At 50.5% G+C, this 24,014-nt stretch overlaps 1 protein-coding gene and 1 pseudogene across 3 annotated transcripts in view; one reads left to right on the top strand and one right to left on the bottom strand.

The window, feature by feature from the left end:
- Positions 1–2,291: 2,291 nt before the first annotated feature.
- NEURL1B (neuralized E3 ubiquitin protein ligase 1B) overlaps positions 2,292–24,014 on the bottom strand; it is a 36,126-nt gene continuing 14,403 nt past the window's right edge. For 2 of the 3 annotated variants that reach the window (XM_068534623.1, XM_068534624.1), the window contains exons 2-5: positions 20,638–21,183; positions 5,456–6,175; positions 3,236–3,361; positions 2,292–2,865 (exon numbers count right to left, since the gene is read on the bottom strand). In XM_068534623.1, the coding sequence (XP_068390724.1) occupies positions 2,621–2,865; positions 3,236–3,361; positions 5,456–6,175; positions 20,638–21,183 (1,637 nt within the window). In that variant the 3' untranslated portion in view covers positions 2,292–2,620. The remainder of the gene's footprint in view (positions 2,866–3,235; positions 3,362–5,455; positions 6,176–20,637; positions 21,184–24,014) is intronic. The other variant, XM_068534625.1, reaches the window with a different exon arrangement.
- LOC137755394 (cleavage and polyadenylation specificity factor subunit 5 pseudogene) lies at positions 8,551–13,349 on the top strand (annotated as a pseudogene).

Below are 24,014 nucleotides of genomic sequence, written 5' to 3'. Positions count from 1 at the left end.
TGTGGCATCTTACAGTTGAAATTGGCAGTGTTTTTCCCTTAGTGGTACATAGAATGGTGTGTTTTGTCATCAGCAGTGTCTTTGATACGACTCAATATGGTACTAAGACCTACCTCACAGGATTGACATGGGGATGCACCTCCCCAGCCCACTGCCGGGCACACAGTGATGCCAAATAAAGAAGAGTGGTTCCCTTCCCTCTTCCTCCTGCCCCCTCTCCAGACAGAACCTAGAGGGCGGTGTGGGCAGCTCCTCTGCAGCGCTGAATAAATCAGTTTAGAGCATCAGGAAATGTCTGGTTTTTAGAAGATAAACACTCCCTTAATTCCTCTTGGAAACAGGGAGGCTATTTATAGCAGCTGCAGAGCATGTTAAACAGGCCACCAGCTCCTTTCTTCCCAGGTAATAGGTCACCAGGCGCATGGCCTGGTCCACCCTGGGTCCAGGCCCTCGATCCCTGGATTCCTGGCAGTGGTTGCACTGACCCTGGCTGGAACCCGAGGGGACAAGAGAGAGGAGCTGGCTCCCCCAGGCCGCCGAGACCACCGGGGCTTGTGACTATGGCTCAATCCAGTCAGGGGAGCTGCTGCCTGGAGAACCACCGTCCTGGGGGTGACTAGCCCTCTCACATGGGGCCTGTGCGTGGCCTTGCCCACACCCAGCACGTGGGGGAAATGGAAGGCTCCAGCAGACCAAATTCAGCTGGGTGCCGAGCGCTGCCTAGGTATGCAAACTCTTATCTTGGCAAATGCTGGGGTGCCAGTCACTCCCATAAAGATTCTGCTGCAAAATTAAAACCTGGGCATGTTTCCCAAGTTCATAAGGGAAAAAGAACCAATCAGGGATCCTTGCAGGGGCAAGAGTAGGGTTTCTGAAGTTGAGATCAGGTCGGAATACCAGGCAGAGGAGAAGCAGATGGTCCAAGACCTGGAGCATCACAAGGGCACGGATTGACTGGCCTTGTGGGCCTTGATCTGACGAGGGGGACCCCAGACAGGTAACAGTTGCTATATGAACGCGAAAACTGAATGTCCTCCCTTCCCTGCCTCCCTCAACAGAAGAACAGATTAAGAATTGGACTAAAAACGATACCTGCTCTTTGCAAGGTGTCTTGGGCCTTTTAAAATGTGCCAGTCCTGCCAAGAGCTCTGGAGTGGGCAGGTACCAGGCTTCCTCTTGGACAGATTGGGAACTGAGAAACAGAGAGGCCCAGGGACCTCCCTAAAGGTACAGCACAAGACAGGGCAGAGGTGGGGCCCAGAAGGGAATTGCAGGCCTGCCAGCCCATCAGCCTAGGAGTGGTCTGGGAGTCTGCAGAGATGGGCCCAAGCAGGGGGGAGGGGGGAGGGGTTTGGGGCAGGGCCAGGGTCCCAGGAAATGCCCAGCAAATAACCCTGGGGAGGGGGAAAGTCCCAGTGTCAGCATTTTCAGCCAGTGTCTCAGTCCCTAGTTAACATCATCCTAATGGTAAGTTAACATCTTAGTAATCACCAGGGGGAGATAAGCTGAGAATCAGAACAAAGACGGGTTGCAAAGCCCTGCTTCCTTCCCCTACTTGGCCAGCAGGTCATCCTGGTGATGCCCACAGCTGCTGGCAAATGCCAGGCCCCATGTTTCAGCAGGAAATGTGGAGAGTTGCGGAGTGACCCTTTCCAACCCCAGGTGGCTCACCTGCATCTAGGATTCTTTCCCTCCCCCAGGAAAAGGGAACCTGTTGCTTGTCTTCTCCTTGGAGACGGTGGGGATGCTACAGACTAAAAGCATATAGGGATGGAGTCAAGGGGTGGTGTGCTTGTAATTAGGCTGTCCGGGGCTGAAGGGGTGACAAGGCTTCTGGAGAAGACACCACCCAGAGCTCTGGCCCCAGCACCCAGTCAAAACTCCTCTCCAAGACTGAGTTAGAAACTGAAAAAGCAAATTGTTCTCTTACGTTCTCCGCCCAACTACTCCCCAAGGAGTTGCCGCTTCGGAGCTGTAAACAATGAGCTATTTTTTCGTCGCCTTAGAAAATCTGAGTGTCCCTTTTCTATACCATCTGAGGGAGTTCCGTTTAGGTGCAGGCTTTGTACATTCAAAACCAGCTGACGTCACAGCCCCGTAAAGTGAACAACTTCTAGTCACGCTACCGTCTGGGCTCCGGATTGCACGTTCCTTAGTGTTAAATAACCTCCTAGAGCCAGGATCCCTGGATAAATACCTACACGTTCTCTCTAGGTCATTCTCACACACTCGCCCTCTCTGGACTGTCTCCCTCCCTCCCCTCCCCCTCTCTCACACACACTCAACCCAACCCCAGCAAAAGGCATTGCACAGAGGACGCCATTTCTCAGCTGAGAGGTCACCGGGGGACAGGGCAGTCTGCCAGGCAGTTCCTGAGCTTGCTCTTAGGACGGCCTTTTGGGGGCAAAGCACTTTCGAGCCAGAAGCAACCCTCGCTTGGACTGAGACGCCCGGGGGCCTCGTGTCCACGACTGTCACGCCTTGCCCACCACTGGAGAGCGGCAGGCAAGACAGCTGCTGCCCTTGGACTCCCCGGCAGCCATGGTGGTCGCCCGGCCCGGGGTGGGGGTGGGCTTCAGAAAGGTGACCTTGCTCTGGTCAAGGCCGTCGGCGGGCCAGGCTACGGCCTGTAGATCTTAATGACGTCCTTGATGGGCCGCCGGCAGATGGGGCAGCAGGCCCGGGCCTGCCTCTTGAGCCGCAGGCCGCAGCCGTGGCACAGGCACATGTGTCCACACGTGTAGATGACTGTGTCCACTTCGCCATCGAAGCACACCGCGCACTCGCTGTTCTTGCTGCCCGCCAGCTCCGGTGGGGAGAACACGGGGGACACTGGTGGGCTCAGTGGGGAGCTGGGGGCCGTCACTGCAGAAAGGGAGAACAGGCAGACCTTAATCCGTGGCTCTCAGGTGGGCTCTGCTGGGGCAATCCCAAGAAGGCAGGGCTTCTATGGCAGAATCCGTGGGGGGACAACTTTGGGAGACACCAGTTTTGGTTATTCTCCTGGGTTTTGCCCCCTTTCCTATGCTCCTACCCCTAAGCATCAAGCACCATTTTCACCCTCTGGGATGCCATATCCAGATGTTTCTCCTCCCTACAGCTGAAGAAGGAAAGGATGCGGGGGAAAGGCGGCCACCTTATTTAGCCCCAGGAAGGGCTGGTACAGCCACCAGGGAGAGCCCCTGTCTCCCTGCACCCTCCACTCCCCCATCCCTGAAGGTGTGCCCTTCCTTACCCAGGGATGATTCAGATGCCGAGGAGGACTGGTTGACACTGAAGGCCATATCGGAATCGCTATCGTCCTGGGAGCCGCTGAGGGATCCTGATGGGGATGTGGTCGCAGGGCTGGACTGCAGGGTGCCTGAGACCAAAGAGACTCCATCAGGGGCAGTGGGAGGTGGGCTCTGCTCTGCTACTCCCTGGCTCTCCACTGCTTTGCACCTTCACTTCCTCATGTATCTAATGGGAGGACAAGAACTGCCTCACAGGGTTCTGCTAAGAACTGATGGAATCGTATAAGTGTGATAGACATTTGGTCTTTGCCACCTAGCCTCCATTCTTGTTTATTTCAGAAACAGCACTGGAATTTTGTTTGAGGCACTACTTCACCCTCACACACACGATCCAGGCCAGGCCAATAAGAACTTCCACCCTTGGTCTCAGTGGTGGTTCAAGCAAGGCCTGCAAGGCCAAATTCTGTGACTGTCACTAGAACTACTAGGAAAGAAGGCACCCATTCCATTGGGAGATGAGCCTGGTGCTGTAGGGCCTGCCTGAGAGTCAAGCCAACACAGAGCAAAGTACAGCTTTCAGATGGAATCCTGATGACATCCTTTCAACACCTAGATCCAGCTGTTCCTGAATCCATCCAATATACTCCCAGACTTCTGAGGCATGTGTGTACCCCCCAAATTCCCTTTTTGCTTAGGGCACTGTGAGTGGGGTTTCGTTACTTGCAACTACAAGACTCCCAACTAGTGTTCAACATGGATGGGTCTTCTTCCCTGAACTCACTGTTGGTTCAGATAATGATGGGTTATCTCTGATGTGAAGAGACAGGCCCCTTCCTTTACCCTACTTGAGGATGGATGGACAGATTACAGAACCAGGGCTGCTGTCAGACGGGGATCAGGAGGGCAAGTCCCTGGCCTCCAAAAGCAGTCACTTCCTTTCTACCTTCTCCTGCCTTCTCTTCCTGACCACTCAAAGGCTCATCCTGGTTCTTCTGGAGGTGCTGGGGAGGGGGAGAGAATGACTCTAGGCTTAGTTCTTGCAAAGCCCCAGTGGGAACTAGGGCAACTCATCTCAGGCTGAAATGATGACTATTGTCTGATGGTCCCTTAAAAAAAAAACAACAAACCCAAACCAACCAAATTACAACCACCACTACCCTGTTCCTCCTCTGTCCTCAGTCAAACAGCAACAGTCACTGTCGTTACTATTGCTACTTATTAAACATGCTGCATGTGGCAGACACCTGCTTAAAAACATTATATGCACCTTTTCATTTCATCCTCACAATAACCCCACGATGCAGGTCATCACTCCCTTTCTACACTGAAGGAAACTGAGGCTCAGGGATTCTCTGATTTACCCAGCATCTTCATGGCTGACCAGCCACGTGACTGGGACATTTATTTAATCTCCCTGTGCTTCAATTTTCAGGAGGATAAAACTGAATGAGGTGACATATGAAATGTTCATCGTTTCTGTTATCGTTCGGACTTTACTTCTTGAAACAGAAAATGGAGCTGTGCTCTCTGGGAACCTTCCCTGATCACCAGCCCCGCTCCACCAAGTTGGCGAGAAGAGAAGCCCCTCTGCTGTAGCGAACACCACACCGCGCAAATCTCCATTTGGGTGTCTGTGAGGACGTGAGGGCGCTCCACGGTCTGTGTCCTCTCCTCTGCCGTGCCCCATCCCACGAGCTCAGGGCCTGGCCCACAGCTGGAGGAGGGTGCTGCGTGTCTATTTGTGGCAGAATGAAGGCAAGAAGCAATCTCAAAACGGGATGGTTCAAGCCTGCGTTCCACTTTCTGTGGACGGTGTTATTCTCATTTTCCTCTTTTAAATGTAGTTGTATTTTCTTTTTCTCCTACACTTAATATACATTACATGTGTAAAAAATATTTATAATAAATCATAATAATGGAAATAAAAATTGCACCGACAATTTACCTGCCAGGCCCTGACACCAGCGGGTACTTGGGTTGGTGTGGACAAAGTGTGGTCCAGGGAGCTGCGACAAAGGCATCCCCGGGGCACTGGTTAGAAACGCATCTTCTCAGGACCCACCCCCACTGAATGGGAAACTCTAGGTGGAGGCCAGGTGGTTCTGATGCGCGCTCAAGTTTGGGGGACCACCGGCTGGGCTTCAGCAGCGGCTCCGGCTACCTATCCAGTGGCGCCAGGATTCCCGGGGCGAGCCCCGCATACGCGCCGTCGGGGGACTCACCGAGGAGGCGCAGCTGGCCTGCGGCGCCGCCGCTAACGGCGAAGAAAGCCCAGAGCGCCTGCGTGGTGTCCACGCACAGCAGGCGGTCGCGCGGGCGCCCGTTGACGCCCAGGAGCACGTCGCCGCCGGGCCGCAGAGTGAAGCTGAGCGCGTCGCCCCCGCTCGGCACGGGCCCGGCGCGCGCCACCACCCAGTACTCTTTGCGGTCGAGCAGCGCGTAGGGGTCGGTGGGCAGCTCAGCGGCGCGGAGCCCGCCCGGGTCGCATGACGTGATGCCGAAGGCCAGCGCGCTGGGCGCCGCCAGCCCCGGGCGGCCCACCTCCACGAAGAGGCTCTCACCGGGCCGCAGCGGGCGCTCGGAGAAGACAAGCGTGCGACCGCCGTCGGGCCGCGGCGCGCAGGCCACCTTGCGGTCGAGCGACAGGCTCACGTCGGGCCCGCGCGTCGCGTGGAAGCGCAGGTCGGCTTCTAGCAGCGCCGGCGACGACGAGGGCCGCGGGCGCTCGCGGGGCCCGCACGGGATGGCTGCGGCCGCGTGGTCGGCGAGCGGCGGGCCCGGGGCGCGGCCCAGCGCCAGGTGGCCCAGCTTGGCCACCACCTGGTTGTTTTCGAGCTCGTTGTTGTCGAAGTTAGCCGCGTCGTGGCTGCTGGGCGGCAGGCAGGCGCTGAAGCGGGCCTGGCCGAGGCGCGCGGGCGTCAGCGTGTCGGCGAACCCGCTCTCTGCGCGGGGAGGGCAGAAGAAGGGCAGTGAGGGCGCAGCCGGCCAGGAGCCCCCGCCTTGCCCTCCCCGCGCCCCCACCCCCACCTGGGCCCTCCCTTTCTTTTTCTGATTCCTTCGTGACGTTATTTAAGATCCCCAGGTGCACAGAATTGGATCAAACATCGTCCCGAGAGCACTTGACTATTCTTATCTTTGGGACGGGCAGATGAGGCCCTTCCTCCCTTTTTCCTCCCTCCTTCTCTTACTCCCATCCCACCATCCTTTCCTCTCCCTCTTTTCTGTCTTCTCGTCTTCCTTTTTTTTCTTTCCCCCTTCTTCCTTCCTCCCGCCCCCCTCAGAGGTTTTCATACTTTTGAAGATTTTTTTTTTTTCTTTTAATTGGTGTGTTCGTTTCTGCTTCATAACAAAGTGAATCAGCTACACATACACATATTTAAAGGGCATTTAAAAATCATTATTGTCTGCTTCCCCAACTAGAACATAAGCTCCAAGGGAAAGAGCAAACCCTTGGGTTTGTGGCCTTAATGTGTGCCAGGTTATTATTTTAAGCTCCTTTTCACAGGTTCTCATTTAGTCCTCATACAACCTGTGAGGTGTGTTATCACCTGTTATCACCCACCATTTGGTAAAGAAGGGAGCTGAGGCACAAAGGGGCTAGGGAGCACGACCAAGGTTGCACGGCAACTAAGTGGCAAAGTCAGGACTCGAACCCAGGGCTGTCTGGTTCCATGCTGCCTCTGAAAGAAGGCGGGGCATGGGCCTGTCCTCCTCACTGCTGTGTCTGCAGCAGGGAGCACCGTACCTGGGTGCTACTCCACCTTTGAATGTGTAAGGTTTCTGCAAGAAATGGCCTCATTGTATAGGACAGGAAACTAAGGGGGCATTTTTAAAAAGTCACAGTCATGAAAATATTTTTGAATAATTTTTAGTAACATGAAAAAATGCTCTTGATCTATATTAAGTAAAAAAGCAAATAAAAATAGTGTTTGTCATCCAGGTAATACAGGCCTTCATACTTTGGTATCAACAGATTACTTGTGGACCGTCCCTAACTAGAATGTGAGTCCCTGGAGGGCAGTGTCTGTGACAGTCTGTTCACCACCAAGTTTCAGGGCTTAGCAGAGTGCTTGGCAGATAGCCTTCATTATTATGTAGTTTACTGGATGAATAAATGAATGAGGTCTCTAGCAGAGACTGACTGCTTCTCTGAATAACAAAGATATCAGGGAAAGAAAGTATTTTGAAGTTGTTTTTGTGATCAAAATATTCTTGTTAACCAAAGCAAGTAAAGGAAGCAAGAAAAAGTGTTACTCAGACTTTTTAAACCAAACCACTCTAGCTAAGATTTTGTTACCATTCTGTAATTTATATCATGGGGGAAAAATATGTCTTCCTCTTCAGTTTTCCAAATATAAAATTAAATCATAAAAACAAACATGGTTTTGCAAAAAAAAAATGCCCTAACCCCTGGTGAGAGGCTCATATGTTACTCCCCACCCCCGCTCCATACAGGGCAGAGTTTGCAAACTGGCCATCCAAGTTCTGATGCTGGCTTACAGACTTGTCTGGTTGGCCTACTAGTGTTTGGGTTTTTTTTCCTTTTTTTAACTTTTTATTTAAAAATAACCAAACATATACAAATAGTATAATGAATGCTGTTTACCCAGATTCAACAATTAACATTCATGGCCAATCTTGTTTCACTGACGCCCCCATCAGTTCTCCCTCCTATATTATTTTGAAGCAAATCCTAGACATGCCATTTTATCTCAAAAAATTTCAGTATGTCTCTCTAAAATTTAAAGACTTCTTGTCATATTGTGTGTGAGAATATGCTTTTTTCCCAGTTTGTTTGAATGAAGATCCAAATAAAGCCCACTCATTGTCATTGGCCTCTTTTAAGCTATGGTTGTCTCTTCTTTTTTCCCCTTCCATTGGTTTGTTGAATAAATCACCCCTTGGTCTTTCAAAATACTTTTTGAACTTGTGGCCAGTACTTAAGAGTCAGGAGATTCACTTTACACTGGATTTATAGCCTCTCTTGGAAAATCAGGTCTAGTGACACAGGACCTGAATTCTTGCCTGTCATCAATGGGTTACAGCTTGCCCTTTTGCTGAGGTTGTTTGCTTTCCTTCCCCATGGCCTTGAGCTGGCCCCTTCACCCATCTCAACTACTTGCTTGGGCTCTGTGGACATTTGAGTTTGTCTTGCATTAGAGGATGCTTCCCCACAACCTGAGGGAAGAAGTAGGATTTCGGTTTGGTCCTTTTAAAAAGTATATATGTGTGCATGTGTCTGTATCTGTCTATAATACTATATGTGCATAGGAAATCAAGTTCTAGAAAGACATACAACAAAATGTTAATGGTCATTATGTCTCAGGTAGGTGAGGTTATGAGGGATTTTCTTCAGATTTTTCTGTATTTTCCAACTTTTCTACAGTAAACATACACTGCAAAGTTTTATCATCAAAAACCCCAATATTTTGAAAAATCAAGTTTTCAATTAATATTTAACAATGGGGGGAAAATGCCCGTGATATAATATTAAATGAACAACAGAGGATACAAAACCGAATATACGATTTGATTCTAATTATGTGGGAAATGTATGCATGGGATACAGATGAAAGATATAGGAAGGAAATACATAGAAATTCGAGGGTGGTTATCTCTGGGTGAAAATCTGCTTCTTTATGGTTTTCAGATTTTCTCATTTTTCGCTAATGAACATGCATTGATTTTGTAATCAGAAAAAAAACATGAATAAAAGTAGACTAAAACAAGCACTTTTTTTGAAAAGGCATTTTAGACAAGTGGATGTTTCTGGGAGCCTCTTGGCGTAATGCATTTTCCCAGGGCTCGCTGCCTTACTACAGTCATCCTGTGAGGCCAAGCCTGAAGGCACTGGCCGTGGCTTGCCCTGGGCCTCTGCTCTTGCCAACACACTCTGCTTCTGTCCCCCACCCCCAAAGCTCTTCCTCCTGGCCCCTAACAGCTCCACATAAGAGCCTGTCCTTCAGTATAGCATCCTAATTGAGAGCATGGCTTGGAGATGGGTACTTAGGTTCAAGTCTTGGCTTCAGCCCTTCTTGGCTATGTGACTTTAGGTAAGTCACTTTACCTCTTGAAGTCTCAGCTTCCTCCGCTTAAATATCGTATATTAACGCATATATGTGGAACCTAGAAAAATGGTACACATGAACTGGTTTGCAGGGCAGAAATTGAGACACAGATGTAGAGAACAAACATATGGACACCAAGGGGGGGAAGTGGTGGAGGCGGTGGTGGTGGTGGGATGAACTGGGAGATTGGGATTGACATGTATACACTGATGTGTATAAAATGGATAACTAATAAGAACCTGCTGTATAAAAAAATAAAATGCAAAAATTTTTTAAATAATGGAATAATGATGATACCTGCCCCCCCCCCCACTCCCACCCATGTTGTTATAGAGATTAAATTAGATGCTTTTATAAAGAGTCTGGCACGGGGGTCCCAACCCCTGGGCCACGGACGCGCTATCAGTCCCCATGGCCTGTTAGGAACCAGGCAGCACAGCAGGAGGTGAGCGGCCGGCAAGCCAGCGAAGCTTCATCTGTATGTACAGCCGCTCCTCATCGCTCACATCGCTGATCTGACAGGAGCTCCGCCTCCTGTCAAATCAGCGGCAGCATTAGATTCTCATAGGAGCGTGAACCCTACTGTGAACTGCGCATGCGAGGGATCTAGGTTGTGCGCTCCTTATTGAGAATCTAATGTCTGAAGATCTGAGGTAGAGCCGAGGCAGTGATGTTAGCGCTGGGGAGCGGCTGCAAATACACATTATCATTAGCAGAGAGGTTTGACTGCACAGAGACCATAATCAATCAATGCACTTGAATCATCCGGAAACCATCCCCCCACCACCCAGTCCATGGAAAAACTGTCTTCCACGAAACCAGTCCCTGGTGCCAAAAAGGTTGGGGACCGATGGTCTAGCACAGAGCATGGTACAAAGTGCTCAAAACATGGTAATTATCATTATTCCTTAAACATCTATTAACAAAATGTATAGAGCACTTGCCATGTGCCAAGCACTGTGCTGGGCACTGGCTGAAGAGGAGAACAAGCAGGCATGGCCTCTGGGTCCATGGAGCTCTCATTCCAGTGGGAGAGACAGATTTTAATGAAGCAACTGACAGAAAACTAACTCTTCTTCCAAACTGTGATGAGTGCCACCAAGAGCTGCCATCTCACGATGCTCTGAAAGACGGGCACATTCCAGTGGGGAACTCAGACTCCGAGAGGCAAGGTGAGTTACTCCAAGTCACACAGCTAGGAAGTGATAGAACTGGGATTCTCTGTGTGTGTCAAAGGGGGACTTGGTCAGAAGTGGGGCCTGAGAGTGGGTCAGAACAGCCCAGTCTCTGATCACGGAGCTATGACACGAAGGCCGAGGGAGTGGTGGCTGGGAGGTGGAGTGTAAGCATTTCAGGCAGAGGGAACAGCATGTGTGAAGTCTCTGAGGCGGTGAAAGCTTGGTATGTTTTTGAGGCTGGTGTTACAGAGTATGTGACAGCACTTAACGTGGGACCTGGCACACAGTAGCCCCTTGGAGAAGCTTGGGTCTCCTTCCTTTATATAAGGAGTTCTGTCCCTATCAGGCATTGTCCCTGAGTGAGACAGGCCCAAGATAGCAGAGTGCTGACCTAGGCCCGACACTTCAGAATCCACCTCTCAAAGCTTCTCTATGGAGAATCAGCCAGCTGGCGACAGGCAGAAATCCAGCCACATCAAGAGGCCATCAAGGAAGCTTATCAAAACTTCCTGGCTCTAACCTGTGACTCGTCTCCAAATCCACTCCCTGGACCTGATGAAAGTATACACAACCATTTACTTGAGCACCTACCAGAAGCAACTCCATGCATTCATTACCCTTATCAATCCTTACCACTATCCCATGCGGCTCTGCAAAATGGGCACATTTCACAGTGGGAAAACACCGAGGCTTTGAGAGATGAAGTGAGTTATTCAAAGTCACACAGCCAGTGGTGACAGAAATGGGATTCCATCTCAGGCTATGCAACTCCAAGGCTGGGCTGCTTATGACAAGCAACGCTGCCTCCAAAATTCAGCTGTCCTTGTTTAGCTCTTACAGCTGCCCAGCATGGGGACTCAGCCTCAGGCCAAGTGGAGTTGTGGTCCCCAGGGACCTAATATCTCTGAGAGGAAGGGTCCAACAAGTGCCCCCCCCCCCACCCATGATCATCCACCAAGCACCATCACGCAGCAGCAGTCCGAGGCCAGGCGCACGGAGGCTGGAATGGCTGGGATGGGTGCCCTGACCTCCCACTCTCCCTGGGCCACCTCTAGGGCCTGCCTCTGGCCTGGGATGGAGCTCAGTTCTTCCCTTTCTTTCTCTTCCCTGGCTCTCTCAGGTCAACTGTGTCTGGGCCTGGAAGTAAAGCAGAATTTATGCCCCAAGAGAAACCATCTGTGTGTGAAGATGAAGATGAAGACTGGACGAACTGGAGACAGAGGGGACCATCCATCAGTCACTTCAGTGTCTCAGAAGGACTGCTTTGGGCCGTGTCCTGGAGGCAGAAGTGACAGGACACGCTGACAGAATGATTGCCGGGGGAGGAAAAGAGGAGTCCAGCATGACCCCGGAGGTTTTGGCTGAGGCACCACGTGGGTGGGGCCATCCACGGACAACAGGGATGGCTGTGTGAACGTGTTCCATGTGGGAAGCCTCTCGGACACCAGAAGGAGGTGTGAGTAGGCGGAGGGAACTCTGGAGTTCAGGGGAGGTGTCAGGGCTGGGAATATGGATTTGGGAGCCAACAGCTTAGAGATGGGACTCAAGGCCCAGCGACAGGCTCCTATCATCTGGAGAAAGAGGGTAGATGAGAGAAATGGCCTTGCCTCATTTGTTTGTTAAATTCTACAGTTGTTTAGGCACTTTTCTACATGCATGTTGTATTATATGATTTAAAGGTAAGAAGGAGGGCTTCCCTGGTGGCACAGTGGTTAAGAATCCGCCTGCCAATGCAGGGAACACGGGTTCGAGCCCTGGTCCGGGAGGATCCCACATGCCCCGGAGCAACTAGGCCCGTGCGCCACAACTACTGAGCCTGCGCTCTAGAGCCCGTGAGCCACAACTACTGAGCTCACATGCCACAACTACTGAAGCCCACGCGCCTGGAGCCCGTGCTCTGCAACAAGAGAAGCCACAACAATGGGAGGTCTGCGCACCACAATGAAGAGTAGCCCCCGCTCGCAACAGCTAGAGAAAGCCCACGCGCAGCAACGAAGACCCAACACAGGCAAATATAAAAACACATAAATAAATAAATTTATTAAAAAAAAATAAAAGTAAGAAGGAAAGAGAATGAAGAGGGCCTAGGATAGAATCCTGGGGCTCTCAGCATATGGAGACAGGCAGGGGAGAAGCCAGCAAGCGGGCCAAGGAGGAGAGGCTCAGGAGGTGGGAGGAAAAGCAGGAGCTTTGGAGGCCCGGAGCCACGAGCAGGTCAGAGAAGCGGGGAGAGGTGTCCTGTGGCAGCAGGGAGAGGCCTGGTGAGAGGATGGAGACGACAGCTCTGGATTTGGCAGCACGAGGCTGAAGGGTGGGCTTGCAGGCTGAAGTCCAGCGAAGCGGTGCGGACGGCTCTATTGCAGCCAGGTTTTAGCACATTAGGGAGGAGTTGGATAAAATTGGAGTGAGAAAGGTTTCTGATGGTCCACGAGCACTGGCCACCCCGTGTATTACTGCCACAGCTGGGAACAACTTTCTTCAAGGCACCTGGTGGTGCCCTAAGCCAGGAGAAGATGAAGTTGAAGGGCTAAAACTCTCACTGGCCGAGATACTGGGGCATCAAGGTGAGTCCTGCCAGACTGAGTCACCGATGACTACATGGGTAACTAGTAGCGACCAAATGTTGAACCTCCTCAGTATCCATATATTCCTGCACATATTACAAAGCCTAAGGAATATAAGCAGTTGTTTTTGGTTTAACTTCAAGAGAAAGCCTTGTTTGCAGAACCTAAAAATTACAAGCTGGTAGCTGCCCCATTGTTTGAATTGATGATTCACCAGGCTACGGACCCACCATTTCTTGTCTCCCTCAGCTTCTGAGCAGGTTCTATTTTACCTACAACTGCAATCCTGTGCCAGTGCAGAGGTAGAAGAAGCTGTCTCTGGGAGCACAGCTATATGCAGTGTAGAATAAACATGGTAGAAAATGTGCTTTGGGTATATCTCTTCCCCAGTCCTTAAATTGCCAACTATACTTTCTGTTGTTTGAATAGTAAATAATATGAAGAACCAGAGGGTGGTGTAAACAAATGTGATAATGTTTCATTTCCTTTGGGGCCTACTCATACTTTTTTGTATAATGTTAAAGAGAATTGATTTCTTTCTATTTGTGTTTTCTTTTTAATTTCATATTAAACATTTTTTTTAATCAGAAAAAAATTTCACGGTGGCACAGTGGTTAAGAATCCACCTGCCAATGCAGGGGACATGGGTTCGAGCCCTGGTCTGGGAAGATCCCACATGCCGCAGAGCAACTAAGCCCGTGTGCCACAACTACTGAGCCTGTGCTCTAGAGCCCGTGAGCCACAACTACTGAGCCCATGTGCCACAACTACTGAAGCCCACGTGCCTAGAGCCTGTGCTCTGCCACAAGAGAAGCCACCCAGTGAGAAGCCCACGCACCGCAACAAAGAGTAGCCCCCGCTTGCCGCAACTAGAGAAAGCTGGTGCGCAGCAACGAAGACCCAACGCAGCCAAAAATAAATAAATAAAATAAATAAATAAATATATATATATATATATTAAAAAAATTTTCACTGGGATGAGCTGAAGAAGGAAATGGGAGGGGGTGGTATAGACAACACCTTTGAGAAAGTTTCTCTCTGAAGGAGAGCAGAGAAATGGTAGTAGCCTGTGGAAGAGATTGTCAAGGGCAGTTTCTTTTAAAGATGGGAGCTACCAGAACCCTTGTGTGTGCTCATGGGGATGATTCTGTGGAGAGGGAAAGAGAGGCTAGAGAGAGGGACAAATGACAGGAGAATGTCCCTGAACAGGCAGAGGGGACAGGAGCAGAGCTCCTTCTACCATGGCCACAAGAGGGCAGGCAGAAAGGCAGGGGTGTTGGGGATGGAGAAGAGAAGGTGAGGATGTTGGGCACTGAGCCCGGGCTTTTCCAGATGCCTCCCTGCTGCCAACCAGAGAAGACTGGACCAGGGCAGACAGACCTCGGCTGGTCCCTGGCCAGTGCTGTTTGTGACCTCAGCTTCCTTCTGCAATTTGGGGAGCTTCACACCTGCCTCACAGGCCCATGGGGAGGACTAATGGCAGGGCTGTGGAAGGAATAACCACGTGCCGGGTGCCACGCCCGGCACAGAGTGGGCCTTTAGGGGCCCCTCGTAGGACGTGGCCACAGAGTGGAGCTCTCACTCCTGACTGGGAAAGGATAAGCCTTCGGGGTACCCTACCAGGCAAATGCCTTACTGTGGGGCTGGGAGCTGGGCACTGATCTGGGCTGTTTGTAAAGAAAACATTAACTGCAAAAGCCGATTACCCTCTGCTGCTCCCCACTGGGGCTCCGGATGAAGCCAGCTGAAGCCGCTCCTCCCTGCCTGATGTGGTGCTCACAGGTCCCACGCCAAGGCACCTCTCGGGTCCTGGACCAAAGCCCCTTGCCCACCACAGCCACTGATCAGCTGGGTGACCTCAGGCAAATCCCTGCCCCTCTCTGGGCCTCTGTTTCCTTATCTGCAGCATGGAGAGGTGCACTCAGACCTGCAGGCTCTGATTTCAATCTACAACTTCAAGTCTTTATCAAACAGTTTGTTCATAATACTAGTGAACAAATACTGAACCACCAACTGTTAGGTGACCTTGGCCAAGTTATCCATCCATGCTGGGCCTGCCGATGGGGATGATACTATTTCCTATCTCACAGGGTTCTTGTGAGGACTAGAAGACATCACCCAGGTAAAGCCCTCAGCGTGGTGCCTGGCACAGAGTAGGTCCAATAAATTAACGAAAGGGCTCAAGTCTTTCAAGGGGGGTTAATGACTCCCTTATGAGGCCTTTGGAGAGCCACTGTTGCTGGCTATCTGGCACCCAATCCCCGCTTCTTCTGGTCTCAGCACCCAACTATTCTTTTGAGGGAACTCCCCCTGCCCCATTTCCACTCATTGCCTTGAGGAGGGAGTCTTAACTTGGCCAGTCACTCTATCCCATCCCTCTGGCCATGGAGATCAACGAGGTTAGATCTTGAGATTTTAGCTAGACCTTGTGGGAAAGCAGCTCTCCTGCTAGATTTGTTAAGTTCGTGGGACATGGGACTGGAGCTGCTGGTGGCCTTGCCCCCAACCCAAAGGGAGAGCCTGATTGAGGATGACACCAACAAAGACTACAGCTGAGCAAGAAATAAAGGCAGGCCAATATTCTGGGTGCTATTTCTTGGGTCTCTGCATCAAGCCAGTCTAACAGGGAGCTGTTCCCTGGAATTTTCAGTCACAGGAGACATTAATTCCACCCCCCCCCTTTTTTTTTTTTTTGCTTGAGTGAGATTGAACTGGTTTCTGTCACTTGCAACCGAAGGTTTCTGACAGCATAGCCTGCAATGCCATGGCCTTGGGCTGGCGTTCCATGTTCAGTCTGACCAGCCTTCTACCGCTTGGCAGAGGAAGGATAATGAGGCCATGACACTGACCACTCCTGAGCTGCCTGGAAGTGGGACAGGGCTGCCTCAGGACAGCATGGGGCCTGCATTCCAGAGCTCTGGAAAAGGGCTTCCTTGGAGAAAAAGGAGCCGGGAGAGGTGTGCATGACCTGGCTGAACCTTCCTCTCCTGGGTCCAAGAACTACTAAAATCAGCAGAAAGTAACTTGTCTTTGGCCCAGAGGAGCATCCAGAGAAATCAAGGCTCTCAGGATGGACCACTCCAGGCCCCAGTAAGCCCATCCTGGTTGATGCCCCTGAGAACAGTAAACTAGCAGCCACAGGGCAGCCCTGTGGGAGAATGTATCCAGCAATGCAGTTTGCATGGGGGCAACCCAGGTGTCCATCAAAGCGGGAGGCCATTAGAGAACAAGGAAGCAGAGAGACAGATACAGATAAATCTTAAAATGGGGCAAGTGAACAAAGAAAAATAGAATAAGATCCTTAGCACAATACCATCTACCTATGCATACAAAACAGCTCTACACATTTTTAAAAGATACACACGCCCAAGGGCTGCCAAACATCAGACTGATGCTTATCTGGGCAGGGGAAGGCGTGAATGGGAGTGGGGATTGGAGATGAAGCAGAAAAGTCAAAACGAGAAGGGGCTTGTGTGATGATACCATGCCCTGAACTGAGAGGTCTGAAGAGCTCAGCTTGGTACCAGGCAGGGCGGAGGGACAGGCACCCATGCAAAGAGGACCACTGTGATCACAATCCTGGCCGCACCCTGGGATCACCCGAGGAGCCTTTAAGAAATCTGAATGCCTGGGAGCCAACCCCGCCCCACCCCCCCCACCTCCCTGAGGTTCTGATCTAATTGGTCTGGGTATAACCTGGGAAGTGGGGTTTTCAGAGCCCCCCAGGTGACCTCAATGTGCAGCCAAGGCTGAGAACCACTGAACTAAAGCGTTCTAATCCTGGCTCTGCCACTCACAAGCAAGTCACTTCCCTTCTCCAAGCCCTGGATTCTTTATCTAAAAGGGGCTAAGTTGCCCTATCTTGAGGAAAGACTGAATGTCACAAGAGGGGGCACCTCAGGGTCTGGCCACAGAGAAGCAGCGCTCTCTGCTGCAGCTGGACCCCCCTGCAGGAGGAATGCTGGGCTGAAAGCACAATTTCATCAGGTGAGAGAAATAGGCAAGGCCTATGAATCTCTTTTTGTTTCTGAGACTTAATTTTGGCTCAAGTTCCAGGGCAAATACAGTGCACCCCTGTCCCACCAGATGGGGAGGACACTTCCCAGATGAGGGTTGCCAGATAAAATATAGGATGCCATGTTACATTTGAATTTCAGATAAACGACAAATTCTTCTCTACCCAATATTCTGTAATAACTTATATGGGAAAATAATCTGAAAAAGAATGGATATATGTATAAATGAATCACTTTGCCTTACACCTGAACCTAACACAACATTGTAAATCAACTATACTCCAATATAAAATAAAAATTAAAAAAAGAAAACAAATTCTTTTATAACTATGTCACAAATATTGCATGGGGTATACTTGTACTAAAGAAATTATTCATCATTTTTCTGAAATTCAAATGTAACTGGGCATCCTAAACTTGACAACCTTACCCAGATGCTGCTTTAGCTTGGTGTTGAGGGTCTATCCAGTGTGGTCTGAGAGAGGTGAGGGAGGGATAAGGGGTCTCTATTCTGGAGTTTCACAGCTGAGACTCTCTAAGGGTACTATGTTACCCCCTTGTTCCTAGTGAGGAAAAGGAGGCCAGAGGAATTTGCATGACACTAACATCAGTTGCCTTTTATTTATCTACTTGGTACTGTGGACACCACCCTCAGAAGCCCAGTTCTTCCAGGAACTGGGAGGGAGGGACCCCCTTTATGGTGGGATTTCTGTGGTTCTCATGTTGTGCCAGCAACAGCAGAGTATCTATTACCCAGGCTCAAACCGTACAAAATCGTGACTGTTTCGCTTTCTTCTTATTTGTATTATAACTTTTTTTTTCTGATTATAAATCATTGTTGATAACTTGGGGGGAAAAAAGAAAAAAAACACCCATAACCCCTTTACCCCGATGCAACCAATGTCAATCTCCTCTTTCCCTGGGAAGGAAACATTTATTGAGCCTTGATCACATGTCAGTAACCTCTCCATTATCTCATATAACCTTTAGAAAGAAAAATAACTTTATTGCCCTTTCTGATTATAAAAGGTTTTTTACATATATATTAAAAAAGATAACTCATAGAGGTATGAAGAAAGAAGTGAAATTCACCTATGATCCCATCACCGAGAGATAGCATTCCTTCTAATCTCATTTCCCCATCTGTATGTAATTGTGAACATCGTCCCGTGGCACCTGTGCTAGGTGCTCCCTGTCAACCAGCTCATTGCAGGCACTATGGGCAGATAAGGAAACTGAGGCTCATGCCTGCCACCTGACACTGATGTTCCAGTGGGCCCTATCCTTCCCTCCAAGGGGCGTGGGATGCTGGAGGGGCTCAATAAAGGCTTGTTAAGTGAACAAATGAACAAGGGCAAGAGTCCGTGACTCCTCACAGGCTTGTTCAGTCTCATTAAGTCATCAGAGGCTGCTTCCAATTTGTATTTTTTAAAAATCCTAATCCACTTGCACTGATTATGGAGTGGCTGTGATTTCTCGGCTGTGACCCTGAGACATGGGCTATCTGAGGGAGCAGGTGAATGAGGCCTGATTGTTTTCCTGCTCTATAGGAATAAAGAGCTCCAAAAAAGAGTGACAGGAGATCCAGAGGAGGTTTTAGAAACCTACATTTCCTGGAGGTGAAATACCAAAATCTTCCATGGAGAAGAGTGTGGGGGGCAACACAGTTAAAATGCCCAAGTAAGGCCCCGGCTTGGAGGGTGGGTAGCTCTTCATAATTTGGTCTTCCTAAGCCTGGATTTCAGGCATGTGCTTCAGCCCCCATGCAAACGGGCAGAGATTCTTACTTCTTAGCTGTTATTTCTTGAGCGCCTTCTATGTGCCAGGTGCTGTGCTGCATCCCTTTCATACACCATCTCATGTTCCCCTGCCCAACAATCCCACGAGGTGGGTGCTATCATGAACTCACTTTACAGATGAAGAAACTGAGGCACAGAGAGGGTTCGGTCACCTGGCCAAGGCCACATAGCTGGCAAGTGGAGAGCCAGGTGTGGAGTAGAGATCCGTGTGACTCCCAATCCTCTGCTCCTAACTGCTCAGAAATTCTGCTGCCTTTCTTCTCCTGGAGAGTTGGGGAGCCTGAACGCATGCATCTCCCCTCCCTGCCCAATGGTGGTGTGGGTGGTGGTAGGCAAGGAGCCCGGGGCCAGAGTTTTCCCTCAAGATGCAGGGTTGAAAGACCAGAAACAGCCCAAACATTCAGATATACAAACTGTGGTGCATCCGTATCACAGAATACTACTGGACAATAAAAAAGGAACAAACTTCTGATACACCATCAACATGGATGAATCTCAAGGACCTCGTGCAGAGATTAAGAAGCCAGACACAAATGCATATACTGTATGATTCCATTCATGTAAAGTTCAAGAAGAGGCACAGTGATCTATAGTGAAAAATCGGAAGAGTGGCTGCCCCGGGAGAGAGGGGGGCTGCCTCAGAAGGGGCAGGCAGGAACTTTCTTGGCTTATGGACAGGTGTATAAATCTGTCAAAACTCAAACTTAAGATCTGTGCGTTCACTGCAGGTAAATGACATATAGGGCTGTGTCCCCTGAGAAACCTGCTCTCCTTTTGCTCCCCCAGAAATGGAGGCTGGGCTGGCTCAGGTGCAACCTGTGACTTCAAGAGCTAAGGTCGCAAACAGAAAGCAGGTCAATGGTTGCCAGGCGCTGGGGGGAGGGGAGGATGGGGAGTGACAGCCCAATGGGTATGGATTTCCCTTTGGAGTGATGAAAATGTCTTGGAACTAAATACAGGTGATGGTTGCCAACTGAATGCCACCGAACTGTACCCTTTAAAATGGTACTTTTGTGTCATGTGACTTTTACCTCAATTTTTAAAAAAGTTTAAAGAGAGAGAGAGAGAAATAAGGTCTTAAGAGCAGCAGACTTGTAGCCCCATGAGTTCTCACCACCTCCTCTGTTAGAGCCAGACCCACACTTATCTGCCTGCTTCCCCAGTGGACCCTGAGCCCCTTAACCGTGGGCCTTGATTCGATACATATTGCCGACTGCCTGGGCAGTGTAAATACTAGAAGACTAGGTCCTATGTTTGACTGCTGTACGAGTAAATGGATTGTGAGTGAATGAATGAGCAAATGAATAAACACGTGTGAGTGAGTGAATATATGAATGAGTGAATGAATGAGCGAGCAAAAGAACAAATACTTGCATGAATGAGTGTGTGAGCAAGTGAACAAGGGAGTGAAGGAATGAGCACAGGAATGGATGAAAGAATGAGTGAGTGAATGAGCACGGAACTGAATGAAGGAGCAAGTGAATGAACCTGGGCCAGACCATGGACTCTGGACCACACCGTGTGGGTTCCAATCCTGGCTTTGCAATGCAAGTCATTTAACCACTGCGTGCCTCAGTTTTCTCATCGGGAAAATGGGGGTGGTAGGTTTTCGCCAGAAAGAAATGAGTTGAAATGTGTCAACTGCTTAGAAGACTCCTGGCAAAGTGAGCCCTCGGTATTCGTGAATGTTACAGAAATACACATTCATGCGCGCCGGGACCCGCTGCCTGGTCCAGGCGGCGCCGCCCCATCCCCCTGCCAGCGGGAGCCGCGACCTACCGAGGAGCTGCACCTCATCGGTGATGCCGTAGACGTCGATGAGCGCCCAGAGAGGGCCGCTCACGGCCACACCGCAGTGGAAGAGCACGGGCTCGCCGTCGTTGACGCTGTAGAAGACACGGCCGTGGCGGTCCGCCCAGTAGGCCAGCACAGTGTCGCGCAGCGCCAGGTTCTCGGGCAGCGCCTTGGCCCAGTAGCCGGGCCGCGTGACCAGGTCGGGACAGGCGTACTTGGGGATGTCCTGGGCGCTCATGAGCGATGGGTCGTGCGCCGTGAAGCCGAAGCGCAGCGCCCCGCTCCAGCCCGGGCGCACGGCCACCAGGCGCAGGCGCACCTGCTCGTATAGCCGGATGGGCCGCTGCGTGAACGTGACCCCGTTGCAGAAGCTGTTGCGCCGCGTGGCCCGGCGCGAGTGGCCGTCCAGCCGCACGTTCTTGCCCTTGGCCTGTGCATGGAAACGCGGCGCTTCGCCCAGGACCGGGCGCCGCTCCGGGCCGGGGCCGCAGCAAGGCCGGGTGGCCAGGAGGCGCGCCGGCGGGCTCGAGTCTGCGGGAAGAGACAGGCAGGAGGGTTAGGCGCCCTCGCAAACTGTTAGGCCCCTCTGAAACTGTTCAGAGCTGTTTCACTCCCAGACAGGCCAACACCAATGAGCTGGTCACAACAGCCAGGCTGGGGTCAACTGACTTCGCCATCCCCATCATATACCTCCACATCTAGAGGCTTCCTCCCAAAAGCCGCTTCAGGGCTGCAAAGTCCCTCTAAAGGGAACAGCGGCCTTGGATTCTTGGGGAGTAGTGGGGAGTCTTTGGTTGCTTTTCTCTGTGTAATTTTTATTAAAAAGCAAGGCAATTTGGGCGCACTCTTGGGATCTCCAGTGCATCCTGGAATCTCAGCTCTCTGGCACTTCCTGGCTGTGTGATATGCAGGAGATCCTATCACTTCTCTAGCCTGTTTCCCTGCTTGTAAAATGGGGACATTGCTTAACTCACACAGCTGCTAAATGAACATGTGGATGAAGTTCCTAGAATACTGCCTGGCACAGAGCATGTGGTTAATAAGCGACTAATAACATGATCATAATACTGAGGTTCCAAAGGACACCCAAGCCAGGATTCTGACTTCCCTTCCCCTTTACCCACAGAAGAGGAAGGCATTCTTTATAAGCAAGGCTGGCTTTTCTACAACATACACCTTTCATAATTCATTTCTATGGGAATTTTGCCCCAAAGGACCTGGAGAATCTTGGGATAGTCTCCTTTCAAAGGATCTGGACACTGGCCACAAACCCAGGTGGCCCCGTCTGGAGGTGGGGGCATCATCCTTCCCACCTTTTCCTCCTCCATCCCTGGTTACTTACCATGCATTTCCTCATTTAATCCTTATAATAACCATATGAGGTAAGAACTACCATTATCCCCTTCATGCAGATGAAGACATGGTGTTTCAGAGAGGTTGATTTATTTGCCTGAAGTCACACAGCTGGCTTCACTAAAGGCAGAGCTTCCATTGAAGCCATGTTTGTGTGACCTCCATCCTGCCTTTTTAGCCATTTTTCCTTATTCTCTCTGCTGTTTAGGAATCAACACAGGATGGACAGAAGGGCTGGGCTGTAGACCCCTGACGTAGGAGAGGGATGCAGAGGCCACCTGTTGATTCCTTGTACCCCTAGGCAGGCCTGCTAGGCATTGAACTGGTGGAGGAGGGCAGCAGGCAGAATGCTCACTCCACTATTCATCCATCCATCCATCCATCTATCCATCCATCCATCCATCCATGCATCCATCTATCCATTCATCCATCCATCTGTCCATTCATCCATACATCCATCTGTCCATCATCCACCCATGCATCCACCCATCCATCCATCTTTTCTGCAGATGCATCTGCTGGTGTGAAGCACTGAGGGAGCACAGGTGATGATACAAATCCTGCCCTTGTGGAGATCTGAGTCTCTCCGTGGAAGAGAAGACACACATATGAATAGACATGAACATTAGGGACCAATAATAACAATAGAGACCACATTAGGCATTGGCACTGGGGGGCTATTAGGCCCAGAGGAGACCCCGGACTCAGCCAGGGGCCGGAGGGCAGGGGGTGATGTCCACAGAACCAGGTCTTAAGGGAGTCTACATTCCAGGCAGAGGGAACACTAGGGGCAGAGGTGGAGGCAGCTGGACTTGGAGGGGAGGGTAAGTACTATGGTAGGTGTGACAGAGGGCATCTGAGGTTGGACAGCCACTGCTTTGCAGGGGTGAGGGGTGAGGGTGCCATCGCATCATAGGGACCAGACAGGAAGGCCCTGAACGCCGGCCTGGGAGGCTCAGAGTGCACAGCATGGGGAGAGGGAGCCACGAGGGGCTTCCAGTGGAGCAGGCCGGCACTGCCTGTTAGGGAGGACCCCTAAGGCAGAGAGGAGGGTGGACACAGAGCCAGGCTGTGGGCCATCTCCGGAACCACAAGGATAAGAGTGAGGGCCCACTGGACAGCAATACCAGCAGGACAAAAATCAGACGAGTGGGGGAAATACTGCCCGGGTGTAAATCATCAGGGGAGGCCACCCAGTACAGCAGAGCCTGCGTTCTCCACGCACGCTGTGGCCTTGTACCAGCCACCCAACCCTGGGCGGCAGTTTCCTCCTGTGTCTAACAGGCCGGATTCTCTCCAAGGTCCCTGCCACTGGCAAACTCTCCAGGAAACATTAAATAGGACCAGGGATCAAAAGCACCAAAGACCGCAAGCCACCCTTATTTGATTATTTTTATCTCAGCTCCCATCACTGTTGTTTTTCCAACCTTATCTCTCAATCAGAGACTTTCTTTACAAAACTGGCTTGGGAATCCTAAGCAGATGTTCCTTCAGAGTGGCCTGGCAATTTCAATGGATGCCGGGGTGTGGAGAGACACTGCTTTGTTACTACAAGGGGATGTTTCCTGCTAAACCAGCTATATGTTAGGATAAAACGCAGCCAAGTAACCAGTGAAGTTTACATATTTGTTTAATTTTGATTATATGATCCAACTTCCTTCAGGGAATGAGGGATAAACACTACTTTTCCCTCCTCTGAGGCCAGAGTCCCAATGTGAGATAAAGAAAACCAGAGTGAAAAAGTCTCTAAGAGGATGTGTTATTTACACAAATTGAAAATGCTTAAAATGAAAGAACAAAAAGCAATCTCCAAATTGTACACCAGCGTCTGCTTTTAGCTTAGCTCAGGGAAAACAGCTTCTACATGAAACAGAAAACTGTGGCCATGGACCCCACGGGCCTCGGAGAACATCCTAGTTCAGGGATGTCAATGGAAAACCTGAACTTTGTCATTTAAATTACAGCAATAAACACTACAGCCATATTAGAGAAAGTTTGGGAAGAAGGAG

This window comes from Eschrichtius robustus, chromosome 2 (assembly GCF_028021215.1).
Source record: "Eschrichtius robustus isolate mEscRob2 chromosome 2, mEscRob2.pri, whole genome shotgun sequence".
Classification (NCBI taxonomy): Eukaryota; Metazoa; Chordata; class Mammalia; order Artiodactyla; family Eschrichtiidae; genus Eschrichtius; species Eschrichtius robustus.
The sequence above is the reverse complement of the archived record's forward strand: the minus strand, read 5'-3'. Positions and strand labels throughout refer to the sequence as shown.